Source organism: Aethalodelphis obliquidens, unplaced genomic scaffold, assembly GCF_003676395.1.
Source record: "Aethalodelphis obliquidens isolate GAN/ISIS:26980383/991018 unplaced genomic scaffold, ASM367639v1 scaffold8, whole genome shotgun sequence".
Taxonomy (NCBI): domain Eukaryota; kingdom Metazoa; phylum Chordata; class Mammalia; order Artiodactyla; family Delphinidae; genus Aethalodelphis; species Aethalodelphis obliquidens.
The window spans coordinates 2,931,525-2,949,093 of record NW_020837952.1 but is presented as its reverse complement, the minus strand read 5'-3'; the positions used below and the strand labels follow the sequence as shown (position 1 = coordinate 2,949,093).

General features: G+C 41.6%; 1 protein-coding gene across 9 annotated transcripts in view; it reads right to left on the bottom strand.

Moving 5' to 3' along the window:
* The window catches only part of ATF1 (activating transcription factor 1), a 54,917-nt gene extending 37,348 nt beyond the window's left edge, over positions 1-17,569 (bottom strand). For 2 of the 9 annotated variants that reach the window (XR_003432768.1, XM_027106271.1), the window contains exons 1-2: positions 16,583-16,704; positions 10,034-10,132 (exon numbers count right to left, since the gene is read on the bottom strand). Coding sequence is in view for 8 of the 9 variants with exons in the window: in XM_027106271.1 (XP_026962072.1) it covers positions 10,034-10,132; positions 16,583-16,654 (171 nt within the window). In the remaining variant the exon portion in view is untranslated. Of the gene's footprint in view, positions 1-10,033; positions 10,133-16,202; positions 16,543-16,562; positions 16,705-16,916; positions 17,164-17,345 lie in introns of those variants that run through there. The other 7 variants (XM_027106267.1, XM_027106273.1, XM_027106265.1 and 4 more) reach the window with 5 other exon arrangements.

Below are 17,569 nucleotides of genomic sequence, written 5' to 3'. Positions count from 1 at the left end.
CCCTTCCCGGGTCAGTCAAGATCCAATGCCTGGTGCATGCAGGAATATAAAGGCCTGGCTGGTCCCTTACCCCAATTCTGAAGAGCTATCTCAGCTTCTAATCTCCCTATAGGGTCAGTTGAGGTCTTCATTGAGACTGAATCAAAGTCCAACTTTTCCCTCTGTTCAATCCTGCTTCCTCTATTCCTTTCTTTCCCTTCCACAGGTGGCAATCCCAAGAGGACCTCCTAATAAACCTCCTGCATGCTAATGTCCATCGCATTGTCTGCTTCTCAGGAAACCCAAGCTGTAAGAGAAGTCAAACTGCTGGAATTCAAATCATGTCTCTAGCCTTACTAGTTGTGTGACCTCTAAAATGGGGATTAGAAAAGCACAGTAGGTTGGTAAGAGGTTTGAAGGCATTAAAACATGTAAAATGCTTACAATACACTTGGCACACAGTGGATACTCAATAAATGTTACCTATTACTATCAACATTGTTTTCCCCATTCACACATAGTTAAAGTACACAAATTTCTCTACGGTATGAGAATTACTGAAAGTTAGGAGCTGGAAAAGACTTTACAGATCACCAAGTCCGATGCCTTTATTTCCAGATGCTGAACATCAAGTCTAAATAAGTTAAGTGGGGACTTCCCTGCTGGCGCAGTGGTTAAGAATCCGCCTGCCAAAAAAAAAAAAAAGAATCCGCCTGCCAATGTAGGGGACACTGGTTCAATCCCTGGTCTGAGAAGATCCCACATGCCTCGGAGCAACTAAGCCCGTGCGCCACAACTACTGAGCCTGCGTCCTAGAGCCTACGAGCCGCAACTACTGAGCCCACGTGCCACAACTACTGAAGCCCACACACCTAGAGGCCATATTCTGCAACAAGAGAAGCCACTGTAATAAGAAGCCTGTGCACCGCAAGGAAGAGTAGCCCCCAATCGCCGCAACTAGAGAAAAGCCTGTGTGCAGCAACGAAGACCCAACGCAGCCAAAAATAAATAAATAAAATGAATTTTTTTAAAAAAGTGATTTAATAAATAAGTTAAGTGACTTAGTCAATGTTCCAGAGTCACTAAGTGACAAAACCAGGATTCAGACCAGGTCTTAAGCAAGGTTGCCTCTCAATCTATATATACTTTGCAATTAAATGAAATTCATCAAGTACTGAGTCCCTCCCCTTCACCTTCTTGCCATAATTGAACCTCTGCTCTCCTCTGGAGAACACTGCCTCTCTCCTGCACTCATACCATGAGCCTACAGACAGAGTTGGTATTTCCTTTGCTCTTCATTGCTACTTCCAGGCCACTGTCCCAAGTTCTACCTGAAAACTCCCAAGTCTGAGGCTCAGAGCAGTAGACTGTCCCTGTGGCAGTCATGTCCCCTCATTTCTTTAAGACTTTAGCCCCAGGATCACTCTGTTCTCTCCAATACTATTCCTGATGTAATTTGTGGTGATTTCAGTATGCAACATCCAGTATCCTTCCATGTCTGGGCCAGTTTTTGATTCCTCTCCTCCAAAGCCCTGTCTTCTACCCTTCTTGGCCACCCACTCCCATTGTCATACCCTACAGGGTTTCTGAACAGGCATTTGGGGTAGGACAATTCTTCCACGTGCAGGAATATCCTGCACAATGAAAAACATTTAGCATCTCTATATTGCCCATTAAATGCCAGTGGCAACCACCATCCCTAACCCCCTACATATTTCTAGACATCTCAGTGGGGAAGCAGTACCACTCCAGTTGAGAACTACTTACCTAAACCTTATCATTACCAATAACCCCTCCTATAATCTCAAATTCAAGTATCCCTCTCTCTGAGTACCACCTACTTCCAACTCACTACCTCTACTATTTGGACTCTCAACAATTCTTGGACTCCACAGGAACTTATAATCCATCGAGTCTACTATCTTTTCCCTGCTCTTGACCCCATCAAGTCCCCACTTCTTCCTTATACAGCTTAAATTTCATGGTACAGCATTATAATCACTGTATCACATAACCTTCAATGTCCTTGTCTTTTTTTGCTTTGCTGTAAAGCAACCTGTTAACTCACATACTCTATGCCTGTAACCTGTATGCAAGTACCTGAATCTGACTGGAGAAAGACACACAACTGAACTTAATGGGCACACTTTAAGTTCATGATCAGTAACCTCAAGTGGACTGTTAATGCTCTCCAACAATCCTACTATATATCCCTAGTCCACTTACGTTCTCAAAACATTTTATCTGACTGAAAAACAAAGAAGTTATCAAAAGGAAACTTTCAGAGTACCTCATTCCCAATCTACCTACCTAACCTGTATTTGATTGCTTTCTTATTATGAATGAGGTACCTATGCTCATGTAAAATAAATTTTCCACTTGCAGACTAATGCTCATCCCCACCCCTCCTGAAGGACATCATCCCAGATTGTCCTTTCTATATGTCCTGTGTCATCAAATATTATTGCATCACTCCCACTGGTATATAGACAGGCTGTTAATTCCTCCCATCATAAAAAGTAATAATAAAAATAAAACTTCCATGACTTATAAAACCCCCTCCAGCACTTCATTTTGTAGATCCCTTTGCAGCAAAACTCCTCTCTACTCATTTTCTTCCCTCTTTTTTTTTTCCCATGTTCTCTTAGATCTAATTAGATTTTTATCCCCACTTCGACTGAAAACAGTTCTTGTCAAGGTTGTCAATGAACTCCATGTTGCCAAATACAGTCAACTCTTGTTATTTGTGGTTATGTTCTATGAAGCTGCCATGTACACTGAATTAGCAAATGCTGAACCATTGTTCCTAGGGGAAATACAGGGTTAGGTTGCTGCAAGCCTCTGGGCACAATATTTTCATCAACCGGTTAACGTATAACCTGGTTTTAAGTGTGTTTCTGTTTAAAGACACCTTATTTAATACAGGCATACCTTGTTTTATCGCACTTCACTTTATCGTGCTTTGCAGATACTGCATTTTTTACAAATTGAAGGTCCGCGGCAACCTTGCTTAGAGCAAGTCTCACTGAAGGCACAAAAAGTTAGCACTTTTTAGGAATAAAGGTTTTTTTTTTCCCTTGGCCGCATGGCTTGTGGCATCTTAGTTCCCTGACCAGGTATTGAACCCAGGCCCTCGGCAGTGAAAGCTGGACCACCAGGAAATTCCAGCAATAAAGTATTTTCTAATTAAAGTATGTACATTGTTTAGACAGAATGCTGTGGCACATTTTTTTTATTGATTGATTGACTGCTGTGTTGGGTCTTCGTTTCCGTGCAAGGGCTTTCTCTAGTTGTGGCGAGTGGGGGGGCCACTCTTCATCGTGGTGTGCAGGCCTCTCACTGTCGTGGCCTCTCTTGTTGCGGAGCACAAGCTCCAGACGCGCAGGCTCAGTAGTTGTGGCTCACGGACCTAGCTGCTCTGCAGCATGTGGGATCTTCCCAGACCAGGGCGCGAACCCGTGTCCCCTGCATTGGCAGGCAGATTCTCAACCACTGCGCCACCAGGGAAGCCCTATGGCACATTTTAATAGACTACAATATAGTATAAACATAACTTTTATATGTAGTGGAAAACAAAAAATTTGTGTGACTTGTTTTATTGCAATATTAGCTTTATTTTGGTAGTCTGGAATATAGTACTGTTAATTCATTAACATTGAACTTATGGTCAACAGCACTACAAGTCACACCTGAATGAAACTTATCTAACACATGTATTTTCTACATAAGGTACATCACAGCCTTCTTGCACTTAACACTTAAGCCCTATGCTTAGAGGCCATTTTAAACAGCAACATCACCAACAAAAAGCACAATAATGTGAAAAACACAGCACTAACTAGACCACAAAAAGGAGAATTGTTTATAGTATGAGACCTAAAATTGTAAGACAGAGTATTGCATTGTTCGAGCTCAACTGAGAAAGTGACTTAAATTTTTCACTACTCCACACATGTCCACTAATGACCACAAGAGTGCATACTGATTTTGGGGTTACAAATGAATTTTATCAAGTAGATGAATTTGCAAATACAGAATCCTTGAGGGACTTCCCTGGCAGTCCAGTGGTTAAGACTGCACATTTCCACTGCAGGGGGTGCAAGTCTGATCCCTGGTCAGGGAACTAGGATCCTGCATGCCACAAGGTGCAGCCAATAAAAAAAAAAAATCCTTGAATAATGAAGATAGACTATATAACAGTTACTGATACTCCTCATTTGACCTACCAGCAGCACTTTACATAGTTGATCATCACCTCGTTCCTAATTTTCATGATCCCCATTTCTCTTGATTTTCTTTTTACTGCTTTGGCCATCCCTCTTCAATCTCCCCAACCCCCAAATGTTGGAAAGTCCCAGAGTCAAATCCATTGACCTCATCTCTGACTACACTCACCCCCAGTAATGTCATGTAGTCCCATGACTTTAATTACACTTATGTTAAATATTTAGATATTGTCCCACAGCTCTCAGATGCTCTGTTCTGTTTTTCTCCCCACTTTTTTTTCTTTTTTCAGTTTGGATAATTTTTGTTGGCCTATCTTCAAGTTCACTGATTCTTTCCTCAGCTGTGTCAAATCTACTAATAAGCCCAAAAACGTAATTCATCTATGTCACAATTTTTATTTCTAGCATTTCCATTTGACTCTTTCATACAGTTTCTATTCCTCTGCTGAAATTTACCTCCCGTTCATACATGTTGTCCACTTTTTCCACTATAGCCTTTAATATATTATTATTATTTTAAATTCACTATCTGATACTTCTAACAACTAGTCATCCTGAGTCTACTGATCATTTTTACTTCTGACAGCGGGTGATTATTTCCTTGCTTTTTTGTATGTGCTTCATAATTTTTGCCTGAATGATGGACATCATGTGTAGTAAGATAGTAGAGACTGAGGAAACAGTATTCATGCCTAAAAATGGCGTGGTAGTTCTTCAGTACTTCTTCTACTAGGCTTTTAGTGCAGGTGGTGGCTGGGGGAGGGATGAGTCAATCTATCCAAGAATTGAGCAGGGTTTGGGTTTTGTTATGATTACCTTAAGTACACAACCAGCTCTAAATTCCTCTAGTGTGACCTTCTGCTTAGGGTGGGGCCTGGTTTGCCAGAGGGTTTTTCTCAGTGATCCTGCTCCACCCTCAGCTTTAGGCTTTCTCTGTGCACCTGACCCAGAGTGTCTCTCCATACTCTTAGTCCTCCCCAGGGATAAACTGCTATTGCTTTACTTGCTGGAGGAGCTAAGGGGAGACTGAGAAGTTGCTCTGTTATCCTGGCCTAGTCTCAGTCTCAGGGGGTAGGGCTTTCTCCAAGTAGTAGGAAAACTAATGGTCTGAACCCAGGAAAATTTTCTGCCCTTCCCTCAGGGTTTATGTATTTTCTTTTTCTTTTCACTTCTACCCACACTGGAAAATGGGGTTTATTCCCTTCCCCCAGTGGCTTAAAGCTCTTTTCCACAGGGAAGAAGGGTCCAGGCAGGCCTGTACCACCTAGAGAGGCTTTCTCTTGTCTCCCTTGCTTCCCCTAATCTTTCTCATGAGCAACTCTTGGGGATCCCTGGAGTGGGTGTTACCTACCCTGTGTCTGCAGCTCCCAAGGGTTCTATGTTCTCATACTAGCCTACACTTAGACTTTAGCAATTCAATAAAAATTTAGCTAAATTCTTCTCTTTTTCTGACCATTTTTAATTTCTTTAATGTTGTATCTACTTTATTTATTTTTATTCTTGGCTGCATTGGGTCTTCGTTGCTGCCCACGGACTTTCTCTAGTTGCGGTGAGCGGGGGCTACTCTTCATTATGGTGTGCAGGCTTCTCATTGCGGTAGCTTCTCTTGTTGTGGAACATGGGCTCTAGGCGCGTGGGCTCCAGTAGTTGTGGCTCTCGGGCTCTAGAGCGCAGGCTCAGTAGTTGTGGCACACAGGCTTAGTTGCTCCGTGGCATGTGGGATCTTCCCAGACCAGGGCTTGAACCCGTGTCCCCTGCATTGGCAGGTGGATTCTTAACCACTGTGCCACGGGCGAAGCCTCAATTTAGCTAAATTCTTATTTCCCCCTGTATGACAGCCCTGCCTTCTTCCTGTACTCTGCTACTGCTACAGGTGAGCCATGCCCACATGCCACTACTAATGTGTTGAAAGAAGTTATGATTTTTGTATATTATAGCTTACTCTTGTTTTACAGTGGGAGCAATATGCTTTCCAGCTTTCTACGTCCTAAAGAGAAGCCAGAAATCACCCAATGAGTTTAAATACCACCTATATATCTACAATGCCTAAATTTACATTTCCAGTCTGGACCTCTCCCCTGGACTCCAGACCATATATATCCAACTACCTATTGGACAAATCTACTTGTATGGTTTGGCAGACAAATTCTAAGGCGGCCCCTATGGTCCCCACCTTCTGGTGTTCATGCCTTTGTGTAATCCTCTCCCCTTGAGTGTGGGAGGGATCTGTGGCTTGCTTCTAACCAACAGAATAAGGCAAAGATGATGGGACGTCATCGCTGTGATTATGTCACATTTTATGGCTAAGGAATGGGATATCATTCCCTTGATTATATTATATAAGACTCTGTCTTGTCAGCAGACTCACTCTCACTCTCCTGCTGAACTTAAAGTAGGAGGCTGCCATGTTGTGAACTACTTATTGGAGAGGGCCAGGTGGCAGCGAATTGCAGGCGACCTCTAAGAGCTGAGGGTGGCCTCCAGCTAAAAAAATTAAAGTTCTCAGTCCTACAGCTGCAATAAAATGAATTCTGCCAACAACCTGAGTGAGCTTAGAAGTGAATTCTTCTCCATTCTAGTCTCCAGGTAAGAAGCCAGCCCTAGCCAACATCTTGACTGCAGCTTGTGAAACTCTGAAGCACAGAACCCAACTAAGAGAAATTTTAGGATAATAAATGTGTGTTGTATTGTTTTAAGCCACTAAATTTGTGGTAATTTGTTTTGCAGCAAAGAAAACTAACAAATAGTATCATAAATTTAACATGCCCAAAAGCTAAATTCCTGATTGCCAACATCTCCCCAAAAAGAAAAAAAAAAATGCGCCAATGTTGTCCATCTCAGTAAACAGCAACTCCATTCTTACTGTTATTCAAGTCAAAAACTGTAGAGTCAATCTTGACTCCTTTTTCCCTCTACACCTACATCCAATCCAAAAGCAAACACTGGGGGACTTCCTTGGTGGTGCAGTGGATAAGACTCTGTGCTCCCAGTGCAGGGGACACAGGTTCGATGACTGGTCAGGGAACTAGATCATCCCACATGCATGCTGCAACTAAGAGTTCGCATGCCACAACTAAGGAACCCACCTGCCGCAACTAAGACCCGGTGAAACCAAATAAATAAATAAATTTTTTTTTTTTTAAAAAAGCAAACACTGTTGGCTTCACAACCAAATTATATCCAGAATCTAACTTTTTTTTTTTTTTTTTGCGTTACGTGGGCCTCTCACTGTTGTGGCCTCTCCCATTGCGGAGCACAGGCTCCGGACGCGCAGGCCCAGCAGCCATGGCTCGCGGGCCCAGCCACTCCGCGGCACGTGGGATCCTCCCGGACCAGGGCACGAACCCGTGTCCCCTGCATCGGCAGGCGGACTCTCAACCACTGTGCCACCAGGGAAGCCCCAGAATCTAACTTTATCTCACCACCACCACTAATACCACCTTGGTCCAAGCCACTACTGTCTCATGCACAATCAATGTAACAGCCTCCTAACTGGTCTTCCTACTTCCACTCCACAAAGCAGCCAGAGGAATCCTATTAAAATATCAAAGTGCTTTCTCTGTAAAATATCAGTCAAATCAGGTTTTTACTCAAAAACCACTCCCAAGGTTCCTTATCTCACCCAGAGTAAAAGCCAGAAATCTTACAGTGGCATACAAGGCCTACATTATCTGGCACTCTCCTCTGCCATCCCAAACCTCTCTGCCTCATCTTGTATCCCTCTCCCCTCATTCATCCCTCTCCTACCACACTGGCTGCCCTGCTGTTCCTTAACCATGCCAAGCACATATCAGTCTCAGAGTTTACAGCTGTTGGTCCATATAATTGAAGAGGTATTTCCACAGATACGACTTCTCAGACCACCTTACATAAAAAGGCAAGTCCCCATCCCCATCAACAACCCCCTATTCCTCCTACCCTGCTTTATCAGCCTCCACAGCACATACTACGAACTGATACATTTTATTCTCCCCAACACTAGAATGTATGTTCCATGAGAGCTGAAACTTTTGTTCACTGTTATATCCCCACCTTATACTGAATGACTGAATAAATACTACTGTTATTAGATACTTCTTCCTTACAGAAGTTAGCGTCTAATAAAGCAGTCAAGCCACAAGAATTTGGATAGCAAGTCAGTGACATTATTTTTTAAAATCACTATAAAATTATTTACCGCCTAGAAATGTACTTATTCTATCTCTGTAAATATGCTTCTGAGGAAACCTGTAAAACATTCACATCTAACCAACATAACTGAAATGTGTATGTAAGCCAACTGAATTAAAACATTTCTGTGAAGGGCCCTATTAACAGAAGGTAAATGAAAGACTCTATCATTGTTTTTCCAGTACCATCTAGGGAAGATATCATTATTCTTCACAGATATAGCCAAATAAGAGAAGGATACCTCAAGCTTGAAGGATTAATCCTTTAGTTGCTTGGTTCTCTAACTTTTTCATCTCAAGACCCTTTTATACTCTTAAAAATTACTAAGGACCCCAAAGAAATTTCATTTATGTCAGTTTTTAATCTAATACTTACATTTAAAATTTAAACAGAAATTTTAAAACTATTTAACAGTTCATTTAAAAACAGCAACTAGAGAAAGCCCGCGCACAGCAACAAAGACCCAACACAGCCAAAAATAAAATAAAATAAATGTATAAAAAATAAAAAAATAAAAACAACAATCATAAATCCATTACATGTTAACATAAATGATATATTTTCACTAATATGACTAAATATACCCCCCCAAATTCGTGACAGAAATGACACTGTTTTATATTTCTGCAAATCTCCTTAATGTTTGAGTTAATAGAAAACAGCTGATTTCTCTTATCTGCTTCTACATTAAATATTTGCCATATGTGGTTTTGTTGAGGTATATGAAGAAAGTCTGGCCTCACTCAGGTATGTAGTCAGAAAAGGGGGGGCGTGTTTTAATTGTTTTTCCAGATAACTATGGATATTCTCCTTTGAAACCACATTAAAACTTGACAGGTTGCAGTTTCTTAAAGGTTGTCTGCAATGTACAATTTGAACTCTGTGTATTCTGTTAACATTAAAATCCATTGGTGTATCTCGCATTCTGAATGGATCTTATACCATGCGTGATTTTGTAACAATTTTGTAACGAAAAAGTTGGTAGCTACTGGGAAGCTGTCAAGTTCATGATGGTGAATACAAGTTATCCAAAATTCTAATTTTTACTTGAAAGTTCAAATCCTGTCACTGGCAATACATAGTTTCAGTTGTTTTCCCTGAAGTGGGTCAGGTGCATGGATCAGACAACTTGAAATTTAAAAAATATCATCAGTTCTGCAATATGCATGTCTGTCAATTTAAATTCTCTAATGAATATGCCTATTTTCCAGTTCAGCAAAAATATTTCTTTTATATCCACAATACATCTGTTGAATTGAAGATGGTCTGCCTCCTGAAACTATTAGTCTCTATTTCAAGTCAGCCCAAAGGGCCAAATAATTTTTCATTTGTCTTATGCAGCAACAAAATTAGTCTGAAAAAAAACCTAAAATAATCATGTACCGCATAAAATGAACTCTACCTTCCCAAGTTTTGAGAAGTATATACATGTTAAAACACTAAATATGTTATAACAGAAAATAAACTGAATGATCTTGACAAGATATTTAAATCAGATAATTCCTTCCTTCCATACATTTCAACATTTTACAGGGGTTTTTTTCTCTTTTGCTTGGTTCTTTTTTTGAACGTTAGTAATTGGTGATCTGCAACAACAGCTTAATCTGCATAACAAATATTCCTAACTGGTTCAATGTTTTGGCTCGTTCCTGCCTTACCTGTTGAGGAATATGAGAAATATGAGCTCCCTGAACTGTTGAACCAGACTGAGGTGCTGTCTCTGAAGCGTTATTCTTGTGAGAATCTTCCATAATCAACTGTAAGGGGAAAAAAAAAGTTAAAAGATGCTTTCTAACTTCATTTTCAAAAAATCTTAAGACATTTCTTTTCTTAACATGCATACTTTTTAAGAGGAACAAAACAGGCTTTTCTATACTAAGGGCTGAGCTCAATTTATCCAGACTCATGTTTCCACACCTTCGCTCTGGGTGTGTAGTGACCTATGATAAGAGCTTTTAAAATGGAAAATAAAAAGTGCTACAGAATATGGATAGTATACTCTATAGTTGCTTAAAAATTGGTAACTTGGTTACCTCCACGGAAGAGAATTGGTAGCTATGGTACAGAGAGAGAAAAGAGATTTTCCTTTAAATTTTTTGAATTTTGATCCACATGAACATGTTTAAATTTAATAAATGGTATACATAAGATAGTCTTCTGTGCAGGAACACAAGCATTCTTTTCTTTTTTCTTTCCTTTAAATTAAAATAAAAATTTTTAAATTTATTTTTGGCTTTCTTGGGTCTTCGTTGCTGCGTGCGGGCTTTCTCTAGTTGCAGCAAGCGGGTGCTACTCTTCGTTGCGGTGCGCGAGCTTCTCATTGTGGTGGCTTCTCTTGTTGCGGAGCACAGGCTCTAGAGCGCAGGCTCAGTAGTTGTGGCGCACGGGTTTAGTTGCTCCATGGCATGTGGGATCTTCCCGGACCAGGGCTCGAACCTGTGTCCCCTGCATTGGCAGGCAGATTCTTAACCACCAGGGAAGCCCAAGCATTCTTTTCTACAGTCTACGGAACAGTTTTTCTTTTCTTTTCTTTCTTTGGCCTGCAACATGTGGGATCTTAGTTCCCGACCAGGGATTGAACCTGTGCCCCCTGCAGTGGAAGTGCGGAGTCTTAACCACTGGACTGCCAGGGAAGTCCCCTAGGGAACAGTTTCTAATTGCATACATAGTTTAATATAGAGAACTTATTGAGCAAAGGTTGAACAGAATAAATAAATAAATGAAACCATAACTAAGGAGTTTCTGAAGATCTAGATGATCTAGATAATCAATTGCAGGACATGTAGGCTGGGTAAGAATGAGAATAAATGGGTTATGAGAGATGGAATATGTCAAATAGGAGAACTACGTAGAAAGAGGCTGGTAAAAGATTTGGGTAGAATTTAAGGTTTTTCTAATTATGTGAAAAGACATAAAAAGAGAGAGGGCCGGCCAGCAAACAAATGAAAAGATGCTCAATTTCACTAATTATTAGGGAAATGCAAATCAAAACTACATTAAGATATCACCTCACACCCATTAGGATGGCTAATATTTTTTTTAAAAAAAACAGAAAGTAAGTGTTAGCAACGATGTGGAGAAACTGAAACATTTGTGCACTGTTGGTTGGGAGTGTAGAATGGTGCGGTCACTATGGAGAACAATATGGTGGTAACCCAAAAAATTAAAGATAGAATTACTATACGATCCAGCAATCCCATTTTGGGGTGTATATCCAAAAGAATTGAAAGCAGGGTCTTACAGAGATATTCGTACACCTATGTGCATAGGAGAATTATTAACAATAGCCAAAAGGTGGAAGCAACTCAAATATTCATCAGTGGATGAACGAATAAACAAAATGTGATATACATATACAATGGCATATTATTCAGCTTTAAAAAGAAAGGAAAGGAAATTGTGACACATGTGACAACATGAATGAACTTTGTGGACATACGTTAAGTAAAATAAACCAGTCACAAAAAGACAAATTCTGAATGCTTTCACTTATTTAAGGTACTTAATAGTCAAACCGATAGAAACAGTAGAATGGTGCTTAATAGGGACTGGAGGGAGGGGAGATGGGTAGTTGTTTAATGGGTATGAAAAAGTTCTGTATATTGGCACCACAATAATGTAATGTACTTAACACTACTGAATTGTATACTTCAAAATGGTTATGATAGTAAATTTTATTTTATGTGTATTTTACCACAATTCAAAGAATTTTTAGAGAGAGAGGGGGCAACTAGGTACTTAGCCCTTAGCATCATTAATTTAATAATTGTGAAGTTTAAGCCTGCATATTCTTTCTTCTCTTTTTTTTTCCCGTTTTGGACAGCAGAAAATAAATTCATTCTTAACTCTGGATTGATGCTACTGTTTTTAGCCATTGAGAAAAGGTATAAAATCACCTCAAACATAAAGTGCTTCTAATGCTTTTCCCTCTAAATATGTCATGAGCCTTTTTTTCTAACATGGAAAATATAGAACAGAAAGAGAAAGGATGATAAAAACTTAATTATAATATTGTCTAATTTCTTTTCAGTCTTCTCTTTCCACAACTTTTAAAAAATCATAAACATACTGTACGTACAATTTTGTATCCTGTTTTCATTTATCACAAATATTTTCTAGGTTTCAAATAGAAACATATTTAAATGCTACATAATATTCCATCCAGTGAATGTACATAATTCACATTTTTTTACCAAACAAAACAATACTGAGATTAATATGTTTAGCATATAAAGCTTTTTCTGTAATTAAAATTATTTCCATAGGATATATTCTAAAAATGAGAATTACTTGGTTAAGGAGAATGAATATTTAAGGTTTTCTGAAAGAATTACAGTCCACCAGAAGCACATGAGAAAGCAATGGGAATTTTTTTTTTTTTTTTTTAAGAATTCAGGGTTTTTTTTTAAAGTCTTTATTGAATTTGTTACAGTATTGCTTCTTATGTTTTGGTTTTTTGGCCCCGAGGTATATGGGATCTTAGGTCCCTGACCAGGGATCGAACCTGCACCCATTGCATTGGAAGGTGAAGTCTTATCCGCTGGACCGCCAGGGAAGTCCAGTGAATTTTTTAGTCATGACTAACCTGATAGATGGAAAATGGTACATTGTTTTACATTTCTTTAATTCTCTATTAGTTATGTGAGCTCTCTGTTCATATTAGTTGTCCATCCATCTATCAGATCTTGTGTTTTCCTTATTACCCTATATTATTTCTTCATATAAATTTTATTTCTTTCATTTTGATACAAATGTTTCCAGTAACTATGATTTTAAAACTTTAAATTTTGACAAGTTCATCTAGTGTTCCCCTTGTTTGAACTGCTTTTAAGGGAACTGCTTGAACTGCTTTTAAGCTATATATAGTCCCTTCTTTAGGAAGAGTGCAGTGATTTTTAATCTACACTAAGAGAAGTGTAATTCCAAAGACTGAACATACAGACAGCATCAAAGATGGAATTTTATACTTTCTACATACTATCGCTACTGAAAATGCCTTTTTAAACACTCCATTTCAGAAGACATAAGAATATAGAGCAGAGAGAAAAAAAAAAGATGTAGTGCTAAAGCACTGAAAGAAACTATAAAAGATTTTATAATACCTTGTTAAATTACTGAAAATGATACTTTTCTGTTTCACTGTGACTCACTGATTTTCCCCCATAAGAATATTATTAAGAAATTTTATATCTAATGGAAACTAACATCATCAACAAAACATCTGACATTTCATAGTAAAAGCCACTACAGTCAGCAAATAACACTTTGGACAATTACTACAACTATATTTCCTACAGAAAAGAAGACAGTCTATTTTCTGTTTTTTTTTTTTTTTTTTTGCGGTACTCGGGCCTCCCACTGTTGTGGCCTCTCCCGTTGCGGAGCACAGGCTCCGGACGCGCAGGCTCAGCAGCCATGGCTCACGGGCCCAGCCGCTCCGTGGCATGTGGGATCTTCGCGGACCGGGGCACGAACCCGTGTCCCCTGCATCGGCAGGCGGACTCTCAACCACTGCGCCACCAGGGAAGCCCTCTATGATTTTTTAAAAGAGGAATTAACCAATCAGTTTTTTTTCCAAAATGAAAGCAGCCTTTATACCTTCGGCTCATTATTAACAATACATACATAGTTTTTTAGTGACGTTATCAGAATGTGTAACCTTTATTTGCTTACTTTTTAAAGCTATTATTCCTAAAATTAAGGTTAAGATTAACAATCTGTTAAAAACTTGCTCAACACAGAATTTTATGCATACATTTTCTGTAAAAATAAAGTAAGCCCAAGGCAGCAGATGGAAGCTTAACATGAAACAATCCCAAGTTGGGCAGAATCACAAGTGGGCAGTGAAACACAGCTTCAAAAGTACCATCAATGGGGTAGTTCCCTGGCAGTCCAGTGGTTAGGACTCGGTGCTTTCACCGCCGTGGCCCCAGGGTTCAATCCCTGTTTGGGGAACTAAAATCTTGCAAGCCACGCAGCGTGGCAAAAAAAAAAAAAAAAAAAGAATCGAACTGGATTTCAAATGAATAAAATAAACAGACTGAAAGAAGAAAAAAAAAGTACCATCAATGGGAATGAATTTGGGGAGCTAAATCACAGCAGGCTGCGATCCTGCTGACATATCAAGAATGTTAAAGTAAAGGCATGGCACTTTAAGAAAGCTTGTTAAGAAAAGAACATATGCTAGGCACTAAACTAAGAGTTCTTTATATATCATCACCTGGATTCTTTATTATTATGTTTTTGGATTCCCTATTTTAGAGATGTGTAAACTGAGGATCAAAGGAATTGCCATTTCTGTGGATCTCACAGTAAGATGTGAATGCAAGATCTGAAGCCAGAACTGTTTTAAGCCAAAATCCATGTTCTTTCATTCCACACTGTCCCTCTTCCAAGAATACCTTCACATCCCCAACTCGTCCACCTGGCAAACTCCTCATTTTCAAAGTTTCATTCCAAACATTATGTTCCCAACTGCTCTAGGTCCTTCCTTCCTTAATGCTTGTTCCACTGTGCCTTGCAGATATTTCTAATGAGGTTACTTAACATTCTGAACTGTGTTTATAGGCATGTCTGTTTTCGCCAGTCTTAAGGTGCCTAAGAACAGGGCCTCTATCTTGTGAATGTATGCTCTGTGCCCAGCAGACTGTCACGTATGCAGTAAAATAGTAAACATCAACAAATATAGTTTTCTCATCTGATGAATGAAGAGGGTCTTAAGTTTCTCCACCTACAGATGATGTAGAAGCCTGTGGGCAAGAAGTCTCTTGCTCAACATTTCCACAACTTAACTCACAATCTCCCCTCAAAATTGCTATTAGTCATACTGAATTTGTTTCAGATCTTCAAATGTGCCTGCGCTGCTTTCTCTCACCTTCAGGCTTTCATGTATGCTATTCCGTCTGCCAGAAACACTATTCCTCTTCAAGCGGCCTATTCCTATAAGTTATAGTTCCAGGCAAACTTTCATGACTCCTTTAGACTGGTCTAGAAGCTTTGGCTGTATCCCCACAGCACATGCTTCCCCCACCTTTCATGGCACTTATTATCACAGTATAGTAATGGCCTGTTTTCTGTCTCTCTACCAGAATGCAAGCTCTAGGGAGTCAAAGACCACTTCCTGTTCCCAATATAATACCTTGCACTTAACTACTGCTGAATAAATCAATGTGTTTAGTTGGGTTTACCTACTTAAAACTGATAGAAATAATGGTTAACAAAATATCTTTAGACAATTACTCCAGCCTAGCTTTAGGAACAGGAAAATTCAGGCACAACACCCTACTTTAGAGCTGAAAATTCATTAGTATAAATAAATGGGATGACATGTGAAAAAAAAAAAAGCATTTTTTGAAGGTACTACCACCTACTGGTGATACAGTAGTACTGCACAGATGTAGCACAGACGAAGCCGAACCTTAAAGGACAACTGCAAATAACAGACCTAACATACTCGTCTTAGCAACACAGTAGTGATTCTAATTGAGACACCGAGTAAACTGCATATTATAAAGTCTATAGGAAAAACAGCATTTTAATAAAACTGCATATTTCTGTTGGTAATGAAATTTTCAGGATAAAACGAATTTTGCGAACATAAGCAAACATAGTGTACAAACTCTTAACCACAAACGAGGCCAGTTTGACAGATGCTTGCCAAATCTATGCTGAATAAGCCTCAGAAACGTAAAGGCTCCCAATGACTATTTTAGCCCATTACGCCTCAAAAGCTGACAAAACAACTAGTGATTAACATCTACAATAACTGTAAAGAGATCAAGGGGGACGCTCCACGGCGTAGTTGACGCTATGAAATACCATGCTTACTTTCGTGATACAGGAGAAAATCAAAGAGAACGTTTGCTCAGTTTGATCGTCTGTCCGGGGGTAAACAGACGAGCTCTGTCACTCCACACTCCCCTTCCTCGCCTGCCGGCTGCACCTTTCCGTGATTATTTAGGGTGTGTGTGATTATTCTACGTCTCCCCACTCGACTGGAAGCTCCCAGCGGATAAGGGCTGGCTCTGCCCACACAGCGAGCGTCCTGGGCCCCGCACCCCGAGGGCGCCCGGCGCGCTCTGCGGGGTCCCGGGCGGAGATAACCGGTCGCGGGCCGCGCTCGGCGGAAGACGCGCGGAGGCCAAGGCCACGCCGCCCTCCCCGCGGCTCCCGCCCCAACCCCGAGACCTTCGACGGAGGGCGCTCGCCTTGGGCCACAGAGCGGCGGCTTCAGAGGCGAAAGCCACCCTGCGGCAGGAGGTCTTCGGTTTATTTTTCATTGGGGGGGGCAGCAGGCGAGAGGGAGGAAGGAGGAGACCGTCGACTGAAGGGGCACCGGGCGCCAAGGCAAGAGAACCGGAACCGCGAGCAGCCCCTCCCCCTTCCGCCGCGCGCCCTCCGCGCCCCTCCCCCACCTTGGCCGCCCCGCGCGACCCCCACCAGGCGCGCAACCCGGCTTGGCGTCCCCGCCGGCGCCGCGCCCCCGCGCCCTCCCCTTGCCCGGGGACACGGGAGCCCGTCCCACCCCCGCCCCCTGCTTACCTGTGGCTGCCGCCTCGCCGCAGTCCGGGGTGGGAACTTCCACTCCCCCCTCCCAGGTGGATCCGAATTCACTACCCACTTCCCCACCCCCTCACTTGGCGGGGACGTGCCTCCTTCTCGGGGGTCAGGCGGGGCGGGGAGAATCAGTGTCACGTAACAGCTAACTGTCCTAGGCTACCGTTTCCTCGGCAGTCAGGGCCGCCACTGGCGGCATGATCTACACCAGGCCGGGGGCGGGGGAGGGAAGGGGGGCAAAACTGAGTAACTAAGCGTGGGGGGTGAGGTTAGGGCCGTCCCTCCTTGCGAGCCGCCGTCCTACGTCACCGCGTTGCGCACGTGACGCGTCGCCATCTTGTGCCGGGGCACTCCGGTGTGGCGAGTTAGTATCGCGGAGGTGATATTCTGGCGAGAGCGGGGCGTAACAGTTACCTGCGGTTCCTTTTTACTTCAGGAGCTCTGTCCTCACTGCTCCCACACGTGTTTTCGGAGGCCGGCACCTGCTCGGGGTGTCAGGAGACCGCTCGGTGTGGGGCAGTTTTCTTCGGTTGGGGCGTCGCGCTCAGCCCCTACTTGCTGTGGCCTAGAGGTGTAGTCCTCCCCGGCCTTGACCCACGCCTGACCTGCCCGCCTCTTGTAGACAGAGTGACTTGAAG